This window comes from Camelus dromedarius, chromosome 2 (assembly GCF_036321535.1).
Source record: "Camelus dromedarius isolate mCamDro1 chromosome 2, mCamDro1.pat, whole genome shotgun sequence".
In the NCBI taxonomy this organism is placed as follows: domain Eukaryota; kingdom Metazoa; phylum Chordata; class Mammalia; order Artiodactyla; family Camelidae; genus Camelus; species Camelus dromedarius.
In genome coordinates, this window is record NC_087437.1 from 111,675,305 (window position 1) to 111,689,532 (window position 14,228).

Genomic DNA, 14,228 nt, shown 5'->3' on the forward strand with positions numbered 1-14,228 from the left:
TTGCTTCTCAAAAGGATTCCTTACCAAACAGGTCTAAATAGAATTCCTACTTATCGGAGAGCTCCCTTAATACACGTGCCAGGTGAATTTTTTCATAGCCATAGTGCTCCCTGCAGGAAAGCAGAGTACAGCCATGTGGGGCGTCAGCCTCCAAGCCTGTATCTCTCGTCAGCACCCCAGGAGTGAGACAAGGCTGCGGATGCTTTAGTGGAAACCACAAGGCAGACATCGGAGGTCACATCAAATTCTTAGACAATGCACTCAGGGAAGCCAAACATCGATAATTATCTTTTTTGGGTTTTTTTGTTTTGTTTATTTATGCTTTGCTTCTCCACTTGTAGGTAATCTCATTTGGGAAACTTTGGGCAGTCTCTGCCTTCTGGATGGTACCAGGAATTAGAGGTGGGGGGTTGACTCATTCTTTTTTTCGGTTGGTGATAGGGAAATATTTTGTCTATGAGGAGGTCAAAACTAATACAAAAGTGATGATGTTAGACTACTGTGGCTTTTAGTTATCCAAGCAAACTCTACTCTGCTGTCCCCAGCCCCTCAACATTGATAAGTCATTGGCCCAGATTACGGAGTCACTTGGCTTTCGATTTTTTTTAATGCCTACAAATTTCCATATGAATCCGCTGAAGTCAGGGTGGTTAGAGCAGGTAGCAACTGGATGTCAGCTTGATATTGTCAGTTGTGGGAAGTGTGGGTGAAGGTAAACCCCTCGGAGGACTGAGGAGAAATGGACTTCGCTTTAACGCTATGCAGCGCTCCCTGAGACCCGCGGCGGAGAAGCAAACGTAATGTGGTAATGGAAGGAGTTTTCTATTTGTGTAGTACGTCTTGCTTCCCTTCCAAGCACTGTAGCATCTCGGTAGTCATCTGATTGGTAAAGATAACTGAGGAGCCAAAAGGGATGTGCTTGAATGAATCCCCTGGTTCCTACACCCTGAGGAGAGACAACATGTCTTCTGGAGGCGAGCAGTGACTTTCCTTATGTGCCCAATCCTTCCCTGTATCCCCAAAATGCCCACTTCCTCACCCCAGCAGTCCTGCCCACCCGTCCCTGGCGCCTAGGCTGTCTGCTGCCCTCCTCGGTGCATAAAAAGAACGTTGGCAAGAGCCGCCAGGGCGGAAGTTCACACTTCCACCTACTTTGTGCAAGTACGAGCTCCTGGCACCCTGCAGTTCCAAAGTCTGGGCACCAACCTCGTCCTTCAATAGGGCGCCTGCCTCTGCCAGGCAGCCCCCGGGACGAGGATGTTCCCGTCACCAGGCAGACAAGTCAGCGTTTGTGAACACAATTCTGATGTTGTTCGGAGGCTTTGTTTGCCAGAAACCTCTCTGTGTGCTGCCCTTTCATCCAGAGATCAAAGGATCTTTTACTTTGTGTCTTTTAAGCGCGTTTGGGAGCTGAGGCAAGGTGCCTCCTCAGAGAGCTGTTGCGTCACGTGGGCGAGAACAGGTTGACATCGCACAGGAGGACCTCCCCTGATCTAGCCTGTGACTAAACGGCCGCGGGAAGTGGCCTGTGTGCATTTTTCAGCTGTCATCCTGTTTGGAAGCCGCCCTGCCTCGGGTCCCATTCTGTGGTTGTAACCCAAGGAGCCATCCCAGGGCTCACCCTCAGCCACAAGGATGTGCACCGTCATCTAGGGATGCTCAGGGTTTCCCCGGACACTGACCCTGGTTTCATACACATCTGTGGGGCCCTTGAGGTGACACGTGAGTCCAGGTAGGACCAGCGTCCTTTACAGAGATATTCCCTGAGCTGCTGTGAGAACTTGGCGACTCAGACAGGTTGGTGACTCTGTGCTAAATTCAGTCCAACAGTCATCAGTAGATTCTTGGGAACATGTGTACTGTTTTTGATGTCCTTTCTACCAGAACCAAGTGAAGAAACTCTGTGTTTGTCACGGGCAGGGCCTGGTCCGATTGGGAGCTGGGAGGGCAGCACTGGGACGCTGGGCCTGTCTGCGACCCCGCGTTGAGGCTCCACACGCTTCCGCAGAGCAGGGGAGGTCGGCCTGGAGAAAGTCAGGGGAGACGCAGGGAAAGCTTCTAAGTCAAGTGGGCGCCGCGCCCTTGAGGTTGGCGAGGGTGGGAAACAGCATTTTTAGTTTTCCCTTGTTGACCTGGGTTTGGGTCTGGGCTTCCGAGGCGTCCCCGGAAAGCTGAGTGTCCCTGCGGCCGGCGTGGGGCCGTCTCTAAGGCTGAGGAGCTGCAGTGAAGGTCCGCATCCCCAGAGCGCCCTCTCAGCTTTACAGCCAGGGTACCCTCCCAGGAGGGGGCCCCCACATCGCTTCCAGTCCACACTCTGCGGTGCCCTGATCTTGCCTCCGTCCCCAGCAGCCTCCAAATCAGTTTGCCAGAACCATCAGCAGGAGTGCCAGGCGAGGCGCACGGGAGGCTGCTTTTCTGACAGCCTGGCGCTGTTGGAGCAGACGTGTCCCTTTGGGAGAGGTGGGGCACCAACCCCACCAGCCACGTGTGTGCGCTTCTGTCTGAGACGCAGCTCGTCCCGCTCAGAGGTTTTCTGTGTGAGCCCCCCGCCAGGCGGGCAGGTGCCCCTCCCTCCTCAGGGCGCGGAGCAGCCCAGGTGCGGGGTCTCGCAGACACTGCGTGTGGTTTTCAAGCCTGTCCCTTTTCTACCCCCTCATTTTAGAAGGTGCTGGACGAATGCCAGAACCAGCGGGCCTGCCACCTCTTGGTCAATAGCCGTGTTTTTGGACCTGACCTTTGTCCAGGAAGCAGTAAATACCTCCTGGTCTCCTTTAAATGCCAACCTAGTAAGTAACTTCCGAGGGGGACAACGGGGGAGGGTGTGGTGTGGGCGCCCCGTTTCATTCACACCTTGGACCAAAATTCTCTGCTAGTTGGCATTCGTTTAACTTTGCAGCTCTTGTTAATAGGAATGTTGGGGCTCATCCCATTTGGCCTTTTAGTTCGTGTGTTTTTCTGTGTGTGTGCACGCTTACCTGTGTATGTTCTTGCAAATCCCTGAATTTCTAAAAATTCTCCCTAATATGTAAAACTCAGTTGTACTGATGCCAAAGATGTCGGGGCATCCGGGTGGCAGGAGACTGCAGCTGCTCGTCCCCAATGTGAGGACCCCGTCCTCCTTTTGAGGAAGGCGTGTTGTGAGGGTCCCCGCCAGCTGAAGGGCGACTTGCTCCTCCAAGGGGGCCGGGGGCACAGCTCCCAGCCCAGCTCACGGTTCCAGATCTTTACAGACCAGCCCCTTCCCACTTTTGTCTTTGTTGGGGGCTCCTGAAACAGCGTCCTTTCCCAAGGAGAAAGAAAGAGGAAGAAAGAGGAAGAGGAATTGGCGGGAGCAACCTCTTCTGTCTGATTCTTGCACTTTTGTTCACTGACTTTCGCCATTTCTAACGCATATGGGTTTTGTAGTTAACCCACTGCAGGCCAGAAATAGCTGCCCTTCAGTGAGTAGGTCACACCTCCAGGCATGGAGGGTCAGCCTGAGACAAGCCGTAGGTAATCACAGTTTCCAAGTAATACTTGAAAAACTTATTGAGAAGACAGCAACAACATTTAGCCAAACATAAAGGATGATATTTTAAAAATTCTGCACTGCCACTCCAATGTAATGGTCCTCGTTTTTTTTGGGGGGTTTTTTTTTGTTTTGTTTTGTTTTGCATTATGTTCTCTGTTGGTTTCTGCTTCGGCAGCCCAGCATCTCCCAAGACCCTGGGTGGCCTGGGTTCCCGTGGTGGGTGAGGCATCAGCCACGCTCATGCAGTGGTCTCGGGCACACCGCTGTGGAGAAAACCCTGGATCCTTTAGGCAAACATCCAGGCTTCTGTCTCAAACCCTTTCCTCGCTAGGGCCCAGATACCTCAGACCCACGCGGTGGCTCAGCTCCCATGTTGTGCATTCAGACACACTCAGACTCACTCATATTCAGACGTACACCCTCATACACCTATCACACACTCAGTGCACACGCACAGACACTCAAACATGCACACTGTCACACCTGTATACACTGTTACACACAGACGCACTGTCACACACGTAGTCACACGCATAGTCACACATACACACACTTGCAAGTTCACACAATCTCAGACTCCCACAAGCTGGCCCAAACTTTGCAGAGCAGCCTAACTCCCTCCCCTCCCCTCTGGGAATTCTCACTAAGTCCTGCCCCCCTCAGTAGACTCAGGAAAATCACTTCCAGATGCCCATGTTCTTAGTGGCATCCTTCCACTGCTGACTCTTAAAAGTGACCACACCCTGCCCTGCCTTTGGCCACGCCCTTGGCCACGCCCTTGACTGCCTTAGCTTTGCCTTCTTTTTCTCTTCCACCTGTTTATTGGGATATTCTCTCATGCTTTCTATGTGTTGGAAACCGTTCACAATAAAAAATTAAGCAAGACCAGCCTCTTGAAGAAGTGAAAGGCCTTTGTGAATTAGCAGAACCCCAGATAAGCCAGTGCTGGGACACAGCCTTGTTTGTACAGCGGGCAGTTAGGTCTGTTTGCTAATCTCATCGTAGCAAACACTTATGAAGCACCTGCTATGCACAGGGGTGGCCAGGTGTTGGCTCTGAAGAGAACTCACATCTCGCAAAGGATTCCTGGATGGTGGTTCTGTCTTGGGTGGTTTCCAATGTCCTTTCATCCAGTTAGCATTTACTCAAAGCTTCACATAGCTGGTTGCTTCTCAACCTTTAGATTCTAGGCCAAGTATCACCTTTCTCCAGAAAAATCATAACTGTCCAAAAAACATCTGAATAAGACCCCTGTGCCCTTGGTCCTGTGCAAGAAGCTCAGAGGAGGACTTGACCTTCAGGCAAGACTTTCCTGGCAAGTGGTGTTGAACTCCTGGGGTGGGGTCAGGGCACAGGAAGACCACTCCTTACAGAAGCCTGTGACCAGAGGGTGCAGGGGGCTGGAGGGAGCAAAAGGAGCACCAGGCAGAGGCTGGAGCAGGACGCAGGGTCCTGACAGCCAGGGAAGGAGGTGGAGTCTCTCTCGAGGGCAGCATTTCTGCAGGGTGGGTCCTCGATGGGGTTGGGACCCCCTCTGGCTGCCCCGTGTGTACAAATGAGAGGGGCAGAGCCTTTATATTTTAGTCGATTTGAGCTACTGTAACAAAATGCCATTAATTAGGTGGCTTGTAATCAACAGAAATGTATTTCTCTCAGTTCTGGAGGCTGAGAAGGCCAGGGTCAAGGTGCCAGCAGTATCTGCCAAGGGGGCTGCTTCCTCACAGACAGCTGTCCTGCTTCCTGTAACCTCGCTGGGCAGAGGGAGGAGGAATCTCTGTGGGGTCTCTTTTATAAGGGCACTAATCCCATTCGTGAGGGCCCCACCTCCTAACAGTACCACATGGGCATTAGGATTTCAGCATATGCATTTTAGGGGGACACAAACATTCAGACCAGAGCACCTCATGTGACCTAGAGGCACTGCAGCTGGGGAGGCAGCTCCTGTTGCTGCTGTGAGATAGAGGAGGAAGGAGGTGGTCCCCACACCTTCCTCTTTTTCTGCAGCCCCTCTCATTTCTGGCAGCTCTTCTCCATGGTCCCAGGTCCAGCCCCTGCATAATAACACTCTGATTGTCCAGAGGCTCCCCTGATGCACCCAGGAGTGCATGAAGCCAGCTGTTACCACAGGAGCCAGTTGTACCCATCTCTTCCTAGCCTTGCCCGTGTACAGCAAAATCTGCCACGATGGCAGTATTTACACCAGGGGGATCGGCAAAGGCTACAAAACAGGGCTCGTTTATATGTTTACTTTTGGAGAATATTTTACCAGGAATCCTTACTAGAACCTTCTTTTCCCATTTCACCTCCTCCCTAAAGTTCATCACCTCCTTCCTGAATCTCATCCCCTCAGAGAATTTTGGTTCCAGTGAGTCTTTGAATTTAGGCAGCTCTGGGTTCATATTTCTGTCTCCTGTGTAGCTGCTGTGTGACCTTTGGCAAGGGAGGGAAACTTTCTGAGGCCCCCTAACTCAATTGCAAAATGAAGACAAAGTACCTTCTGCATAGAGTCGTTGCAAGACTGTGAAAATACAGTGCTGTGTGTAGAATGCTTAGCACAGGGCCTAGCATAGAGTTGAGCTCAGTAATTGGTAGCTCTTCTTCCAAGAGGTAGGTTAAAGTAATTCTTGCTAAAGATGTGAATGACTGAAAGGCAGTGATGTACCATTGGTTGGGGGTGAGGGGGTGTGTTCTGCCCTGGGTGTAGGCCATAGTAGGGTGCACTGTCTGTTGAGAATTTAAGAACACAATAAAAGGGACTAAATATCTGTCTGCACGTGACCATTGCCATGCTCTGGCAGCTGTAAGTAACATCATTGATAACATATCCCCATCAAGGCAGATCCTCCCCCTGCCCGTCTTTGGAAGGCCCTGGCTGCTGTGCGCATGTGTCTATGTGTTATTAAGGAGGAATGAGTCACTCACATCACCCTCTAATTGGGAGGGAGAATTGGTTGCTGTCGTCCTTTAAGCAGAGTCATGGTTCTGCCTTCACCCAGACTCCTGTCACTCTCCCCATCCAAACCCATGGGGATGTTGGTGACCCGTTTCTGGAAAGCGGCCCACACCTTTTCTAAATCTGATGCCATTAAGCACTCTAACTCAGTTCTTCTTTTTTATGTTTTTAATTTTTGTTGTAGGGGATGTAATTGGGTTTATTTATTGATCTTTTTAATGGAGGTGCTGGTGGTTGAACCCAGGACCTCATGCATGCTAGGCACACACTCTACCACCGACCTATACCCTCCCGCCTCTAACCCTGATCTAAAACAGATTCTAATTCTCTAAGAAAAGCAGCAATTATGTTAGTAGTCACTTTGCTTTTAGAACCCAGAAATGTCACTTTTAGGCGACAGTGAATTAATACATTCCCAAGGAACGAGGTGATTCCACACCGTACAAAGGGAACTCCAAGCATGTCATGTGATACTCACAGGCCCTTCCATTCCAGGAGATGATTTGCCCATAATCTGGGGACAGCGATCGCTGGAAGCCTTACTTGAGGGGTGCTGTGTTACTCCGGGTGAGTTTGGCTGGTACTGAGGCCACGTTTCATTGAATACATCTTAATGAATCAGAGAGATGGTGGCTACTAAATGCATTTCATGACATGCCTTAAAAAAAACTTCTAATTTTAAAAATTCTAGTAAGACAGAGAGAGAGAAAAGGAAAGAAAGAAACCATTCCTGTTAAAAAGTTTCCGGCTGACTGAGATAAGGCTTGGCTTTTGTCTTCCCTCCTCCTTTTTGGCAAGTTCTGCCGATGGCAGGCATTCTCCACATTTTTGGTATTCTTCTCTTTGGAAGGGTGCGTGAGCTCTTTTGGTGTGTCTACCCATTGCCCTCTGTTCTGCATCAAAGGCCCTCGTTCACTCCGGACCTTTAAAGTCAGGCAATATTTCGGTGTTGGTGAGATTTAGTGTTTACTCATCAAAAGCACCGAAAAACTCATGCCAGTGCGGATATGACTCACCGAAATCAAACCCTCCAAAGTCAAGGTCAGACTCAGTGTTCTTTTTATTTAGAAAAAGAAAACAGAACTTTTCTTGGCTCTAAGTTTAAACTGAGATATGAAGATTCCAGTTAGTGGGTAAAGGGCATCCTACACACTCGCTTAGTCACCTCCTAACTCTTCCCTCCTCTGATGGTTCCTCAGGTGTGCTCAGATACTAGAGGGGATGGGGATTTTGTGAGCATCTGTAAGCCGGTGTCTGCTCTGCGCTTTTCATTAATGAATCTTCCCATCATCTTGTTTTGAAGAATTGTTGCCAAGGTTTACCAGCACCGGAGCTGATGTTAATCTTGAGAGCCTAAACATTTTCCTTCGTGCAGTTCAAAAGTTTGGCCGCACTGCTGCTTCTCTGTTTTGAGCAGAAAGGCATGGGAACTTACAAGTCACAGAAAGGTGGAATTTCTACTTGGAAATTATTTTTTTCTATATTTTAAGTTTGGGACTTACGCATCATCCATGCCAGGGTACAGAGTTCCCACTGGCCCCCGTTGCCCTGATGTTTACCACTCCCTCCTTCTTCAGGGCCTTTCGGATTGGTTTGATTGCAACCCAGAGCAAGAAAAACATTTTACATTTAGATCCAACACGACACACGCACAACTGAAAAAAAGCTTTTACGTTATGGAACAATGTTTATCCTTACTTTGTGGGATGTACTTTGATGTTTTCCAAACTATTCTTTATTTTTCTTTTTAATTGCTGGTCACAATCCACTAAATTGACTTCATGGCTTATTAATGGGCCTCAAGTGACAATTGGAAAACTTTGGTTTAAAGTGTTTTTGGGTCTTGGGATCAGCCTGTACCTCCAATCCAGGAAAGAAAAGTGGAACAGAAACTTGAGTGGGTGAGAGACGTGAAAGACGGGGGTGTCGGGGTTACTGGGGGTGCGGACTAGTTCTCCTTCCTCTTGACGGACTCTTCCTCTCCATCCCAGGCAGCTCATGACACCGGGAGCAGCTCCTGGAATTTCACTCTTGTTTGCTGTTGACTCCAATGCTTCTCTGGCTAAACGAGGTGCCCCTGGGTGCCATTTCAAAGTAGGAAAAACTAGGACAGGGCATGAGCAAGTGGGACTAGCATTGTTTTGATGATTTTTCTCATAAACATTGGGGTGGGAGAGGGTGCAAACTCATGACCGTGGTCTCCTCTATGTTTTGCTCTGCTTTGCTTTTGCCAAGTTCAAGAGAAGGGGGAGGCTAGAAAAAGATATTTATAACACATAGGAGACAAAAGTTCAGAAGTTAGCATCCAGAATTTATGATTCCCTTCTCCAGACAATGTCTAAAACTCCAAAGCACAATATGCAAAGGATATGAAGAGGAGGTTCACAGAAGAGCCGTTCTGAGTAAACTCACCGATACACGTAAAGATTCTAGAACAAGGCCTAGTTCAGAGGAAGTGCTCAGTAAACATTAGCTATTCGTTATTTTAAAAAAAAAATTTAAGGAGGGAGGGTGTAGCTCAGTGGTAGAGTGCATGCCTAGCGCACATGAGGTCCTGGGTTCAATCCCCAGCACCTCCATTAAATAAATAAATAAGTAAGTAAACAAACAAACCTAATTATTTCCCCCTTCAAAAATTAAAAAAAAAAAATTTTTGTTGAGGTATAATTTACATAGCACAAAATGCACTTGTTTTAAGTGTACAATTCAGTAATTTTCAGTAAACGTGCTGAGTTGTGCGGCCACCACGACAGACCAGCTATAGAACATTTTCATCATCTCAAAAAATGTCCTTGTGTCCGTTTGCCATCCTCACTCCATGGTCCCAACCCTCAGCCTCAGGAAACCACTGATCTTTGTTCTGTCTCTCTAGGTTGGCCTTTTCTGGATACTTTATAGAAATAGAATCATACGTTAGGTAGTCTTTTTGTGTCTGGAACGTTAACTGTTATTACTTTAAAAATCAAATCATTGTTAAGCACTTTAAGTCATTGAATGTTTCTCGATACACTCTTTTTTTAAAAACCAATAAACTATATTTTCTTCAGGGTGCATTTATAATGTCAACTCTGTGTGATGTTACAAAGGGAAATTTTTACTGCGGTACGTGGATTAAACAAATAAACAGACTTTTCCTAAATTCTCTGGGAACTGTGAGCTGGTTGGAATGAGCCTCCCCCAAGGCACACGCCAGCCCGGGTGCCCGTTGCTCCTGCACCACCAGACTTGGGGCCGGCTACTCACACTCCTCCGTGAAGGGGTTCTTCCCAGACCCTGTGCCTTGGTTTTTGTCTTGTCCAAGGAAAGGAAATACTACGCTTTTCTGTCACTTTTCTCTCTCTTTGTGAATACACAAATGGGATGCTAGAACACTGTGAAGTTGGGTGGTGAGGCTTAGCCGGACTCCCTCCTGAAATTAATTTTCTATCAGGTAATTCCTGGTCTTTACCTGCATGGGTCTCAAGACAGCATTTGAGAAAAGGCTCCCTTCAGTTAAGGAATGTGTGACCTCAAGTGGAGAGAGAGAGAAACTTCCTTTACGGCCACGCCTGACCCGGAACCTAGCCCGGCGAGGTCTTCGTCCAGGCATCTCTCCTCCTCCGTTTGCTCCGTAGTTTAACTCCTGGGGCTTTGCACTTGCCGACAGGCTGCCGCCCACCCTCTTCCTGCAAAGAGATTTCAGGGTCAGAGACCCCAAGGCAGGCAGGGCCATAGCGACTGTCTGCTTCTTGGGGTGCAGCCCCACAGCAGACAGGGCACGGCGGGATGTGGGAGGTGCTCACCGATTCCTTCTGCAAGAAGGTGATGGTGCCGCCAATTTTTGTTTCTGCTTCAGATGAATTAAAAAACAAAACCGTGTGTGAAGACCACGAGCTGAAACTGCACTGCCACGAATCCAAGTTTCTCAACATCTACTCTGCGACCTACGGCAGGAGGACCCAGGAGAGGGATGTCTGCTCCTCGGAAGCCGAGCGGCTCCCCCCTTTTGGTAGGTGTTTCTATGTGACTGTTATTAGGGTGCTGTCTGAGTAGGTTACGTCTCTGTCTCCCTAGGGAAGGAGGCCACACAGTGGCTGGCACCTGGATTAGAGGGAAGGTCAAGGGCAGGGGGAAACCACCCACCAGGGTCCTGCCTCTTTCTGCCCCACCTGCCTGAATCCATCTGTGGTTCATTTAGTCTACACCAAGGAGTCATTGAGTGCCTGCTGTATGCAGGGCCTGTTCTAGGCATGGAAGAGTCATCAGTGATAAATACAGAGTCTACATGGAGCTGACCTTCCAGCAGCAGATGGGGAGGCAATGAGAAAACAGAAAACAAACAAGCTGACATGTTGTATTTCAGGTGTGGATAGGCACTGAGGGAACCGCGTGTGGGGAAGGGAAGGAGGGAAGCTGGGTGGGTGCTGCAGGGAAGCTCCATTTTCTGGGGTGATGAGCATGCAGAGCAGAGGAGATGAGGCTGCAGACACCTGGGGAAGGTGTCCAGGTGGAAGGAAGGGCTTGTACAAGGCCCTGAGGCTGTGTCCAGGGTCAAGAAGAGCTCAACAAGTCATCCTTCTTAGGAGTCTGAGCTTGGAGCTGAGAGGTGATGGCCAGGATATGCCTGGAAACTCCAGCCTTCAAAGTCACTCTGTGTTATTATTAGTCAGGATTCTCCAGAGAAACAGAGCCAAGAGGAGATCTATAGATGGAAAGAGACTGGTTTTTAAAGAATTGACTGACACAGTTGTGGGGGCTGGCAAGTTTGAAATCTGCAGGGCAGACGGGCAGTCTGAAAACTCAGGTAAGAGTTGATGTTCAGTCTTGAATGTGAATTCCACAGGACAGCAGGCTGGAAATCCTGGCAGAATTTTTGTGTTGCAGCCTGGAAAAAAATTCCTTTTTTGGAAAACCTCAGTCTTTACTCTTATGGCCTCCCGTAGATTGGTTGAAGTCCACCCATGTTGTGGAGGGTGATCTGCTTTACTCAAACTCTGCTGATTGAATGTTACTCATATCTTAAAAATACCTACACGGTAGCATCTAGACTGATGTTTGACCAAACCGCTGGGCAAATAGCCTCACCAGAATGACACAAGAGATTAACCATGATCTTCACCCACCCTATAACCAGAGAGAACAGACCCTGTTGTGAATGAAACCTCCCAAGAAAGTTTCACTTTATTCATCAAATCTAAAATGAGCTCTTTAATGTGTTAAATTGCTCCAATTGATTCATGGATCACATGTGAAATTAAACATTAATTTAAAAAAGACATTCATGTATAAGTAATATCTTGGCTCTGAAGAAAAAACAAAAAAGAACATAAAGTGCCCTATCTACACAGTCAAACTCTCAGGCAAAACATGATTCACAAGGAACTTGTGTCACGTGTATCCCCAGGTCCCTCATCCAGTGTTCAGGAGGAAAGGTCCTTCTATCTGGGCATCCAGTCACTCTTAATTAGCTTCTGTCTTAACAGGCTTGGCTGCCACATGGGCAGAGAGGCACTTGTGAGGGTGGCTCCTGCTGTCTGTCCGTGCCCCGTGCCCCAGCAAGTGACCCGTTGGTTTGGAAACTCCATTCTCCCTCTCATATAAATCTCCATGTGTTCAGAGTGTCTCCACCCCCTCCGCTCTTGTTCCTGCTACTCCATTAGGTCAAGGGACCATTGCCTGGCCATCACAGGAGTCCCTCCAGTCCTAGGCATGGTTTTTCCCCAGGGTGGCTGGAGGCAGCCTTCTAACAAGCAAATCTGATCTCCGCCTTTCTGAACACGCTGCTAGGGCTCCGTGAATTATCTGGTTTGCTTAGGTGGACAAGGTAATCTGACCTCTTTCTACAAAAAGGAACTCTAATTCTTAATATCGGTGTGGGCCCCCCATTTCTTGAGCCTTCTAAGTCTAGCTTAGCCACATGTGTTTGGGAGACAGCAGTCAGTAACATCTATTTCAGCAGTTCTTTTGAGCAGAAGGTGGTCAACCAAGTAGGCAGATCTGTACGCAGGCTGAATGATTTATGTTCTGTGAATCGCTGCCTTAGGTTCCTGGGAAGATGGATGGGAGTTAGGTTTAAAGGGGAAAGTCATCGGCCAAAGGAAGTGTTAGCAGACACCATGGCTAGAAGACAGGTTTCCGTAGAGAGTTTGAGGAATCCTCAGGTCAGCCAGCTGTTCTGATGCCATGAGTAAGCCTTGTTGACTCGAGGAAGGTCTGTGAATGGAAGACTGCTCTTGGCTTTGCTGTTCAGTTTTGAAAGCTTGAGCCCTGGCCAAGTTGTAGGGCAAAAACAGCCTGCTTGTTCCTCTGCCCCTCCCCTCCCACCCCTCACAGTTGAGAGCTTCTGCCCACTGCCCCTTGGGTACCTGTGAGGCAGAGGATCACATTCTCCTTTTTTTTTTTTTTATGGATCCAATTTTTATTCCAGATGACAACTTTTTGTCTCAGCTCTATTTAATGACTAATCCTCCTTTTCTCCACTGGTGTGAAATACCTTCTTTAGAGAGGATCACACTCTTCACTGCATTTATGAACTGCTGCCCAAATGCCAGAGACCTGCTGGCCCTGAGCTCTGCAGTGAGAAGGGGCTTCAAGGGAAAATGAAAGGGTCCTTGAGAATGCCTGTTCATCTCGCTATCTTGAGTACCCATCTATCTCACCGTTTTGAATCCCCATCCATCTTACCATCTTGAATCCCCATCCATCTCACCATCTTGAATCCCCATCCATCTTACCATCTTGAATGCCCGTTCATCTCAACCCCCAGCCTCACTCAGAAGCCTTGACTCTGTTCTTACCTCCCAGGTTAAGTAGAACTGCGCATGTGTGCAAAAATGTGAACCATTGGCTGCTTGCGCTGACACATTTTCTTGATTTAACCACGTGCTAAGAAATTGTCCCCTCCTTGGCCCAGGTAGACTGTACATGAGGGTTCCAAATTGCACTTGGCATATTTGCCCCCCACAATCATCAGTTTTCCCTCCTGTATACACACATCAACGTCACTCCCTTTAAAAAGCACCCTCTTTTGATCCCGTCTCCCACCCACTGCCTCTGCAAGTCCTGTGGGCTCTCCCTGCACTTTGCATCTTGAATCCAGCCTATTTGCTCCCAGCCCGCTCTGAGCTTCTCTCACCTGGACCATCTGGGCTGCCTGCTGACTAGTCTCTGGCCTCCCAAACCCCTGGTTTCCTCCCCCCTACTTAGTCTCTTCTTCACTTAGCAGTCAGAGGGGTTTTATTTAAATCAAATGAGATCACATCCCCCCCACCCCACTTAAAGCCCTCCACTCTGCCCACTGTAATTAGAATAAATCCACTCTCCCAGCTGTGGTCCTGCCTCTCTCTCTCCTTCCTTCACTACCTCTAGAGCACTCCACACTCATTTATACCCCAGGGCCTTTGCACAAGTTCTTCCTTTGGAATGTTCTCACCCCACATCTTTGCTTGGCCAGCGCCATCTTGTCATTCAAGAATCAACTCAGACATCATCTCAGAGAGGTCTTCCAAGGCACCCTTCCAGCACATTACCTTGTCTCTAACGTCCCTCTAGAGCTGTCCCCCCGAACCCCCACCATCTGTGTGATTGTCTTTATAACATGGAAATAGGTACTTATGTGCATATGGTCTCTCTCCCCGGGAGAAGGTGAGCACTGCAGGGGTGATGTCTGTCCCTTTCTTGCAACCAGAGCAGGGCCTGGCTCAGAGTAGGTGCCCATGTGAATTTGAGCCCCATGAATGGATCAGAGCCCCGCCCAAGTGAGGCACCCTGCGAGCAGATGGTTGC

At 48.7% G+C, this 14,228-nt stretch overlaps 1 protein-coding gene across 4 annotated transcripts in view; it reads left to right on the forward strand.

Moving 5' to 3' along the window:
• The window catches only part of EVA1C (eva-1 homolog C), an 81,230-nt gene that overhangs the window by 33,271 nt on the left and 33,731 nt on the right, over positions 1-14,228 (forward strand). For 2 of the 4 annotated variants that reach the window (XM_031458820.2, XM_031458829.2), the window contains exons 3-5: positions 2,663-2,786; positions 6,960-7,031; positions 10,300-10,452. In XM_031458820.2, coding sequence (XP_031314680.1) covers positions 2,663-2,786; positions 6,960-7,031; positions 10,300-10,452 — 349 coding nt within the window. The remainder of the gene's footprint in view (positions 1-2,662; positions 2,787-6,959; positions 7,032-10,299; positions 10,453-14,228) is intronic. The other 2 variants (XM_031458839.2, XM_031458856.2) reach the window with 1 other exon arrangement.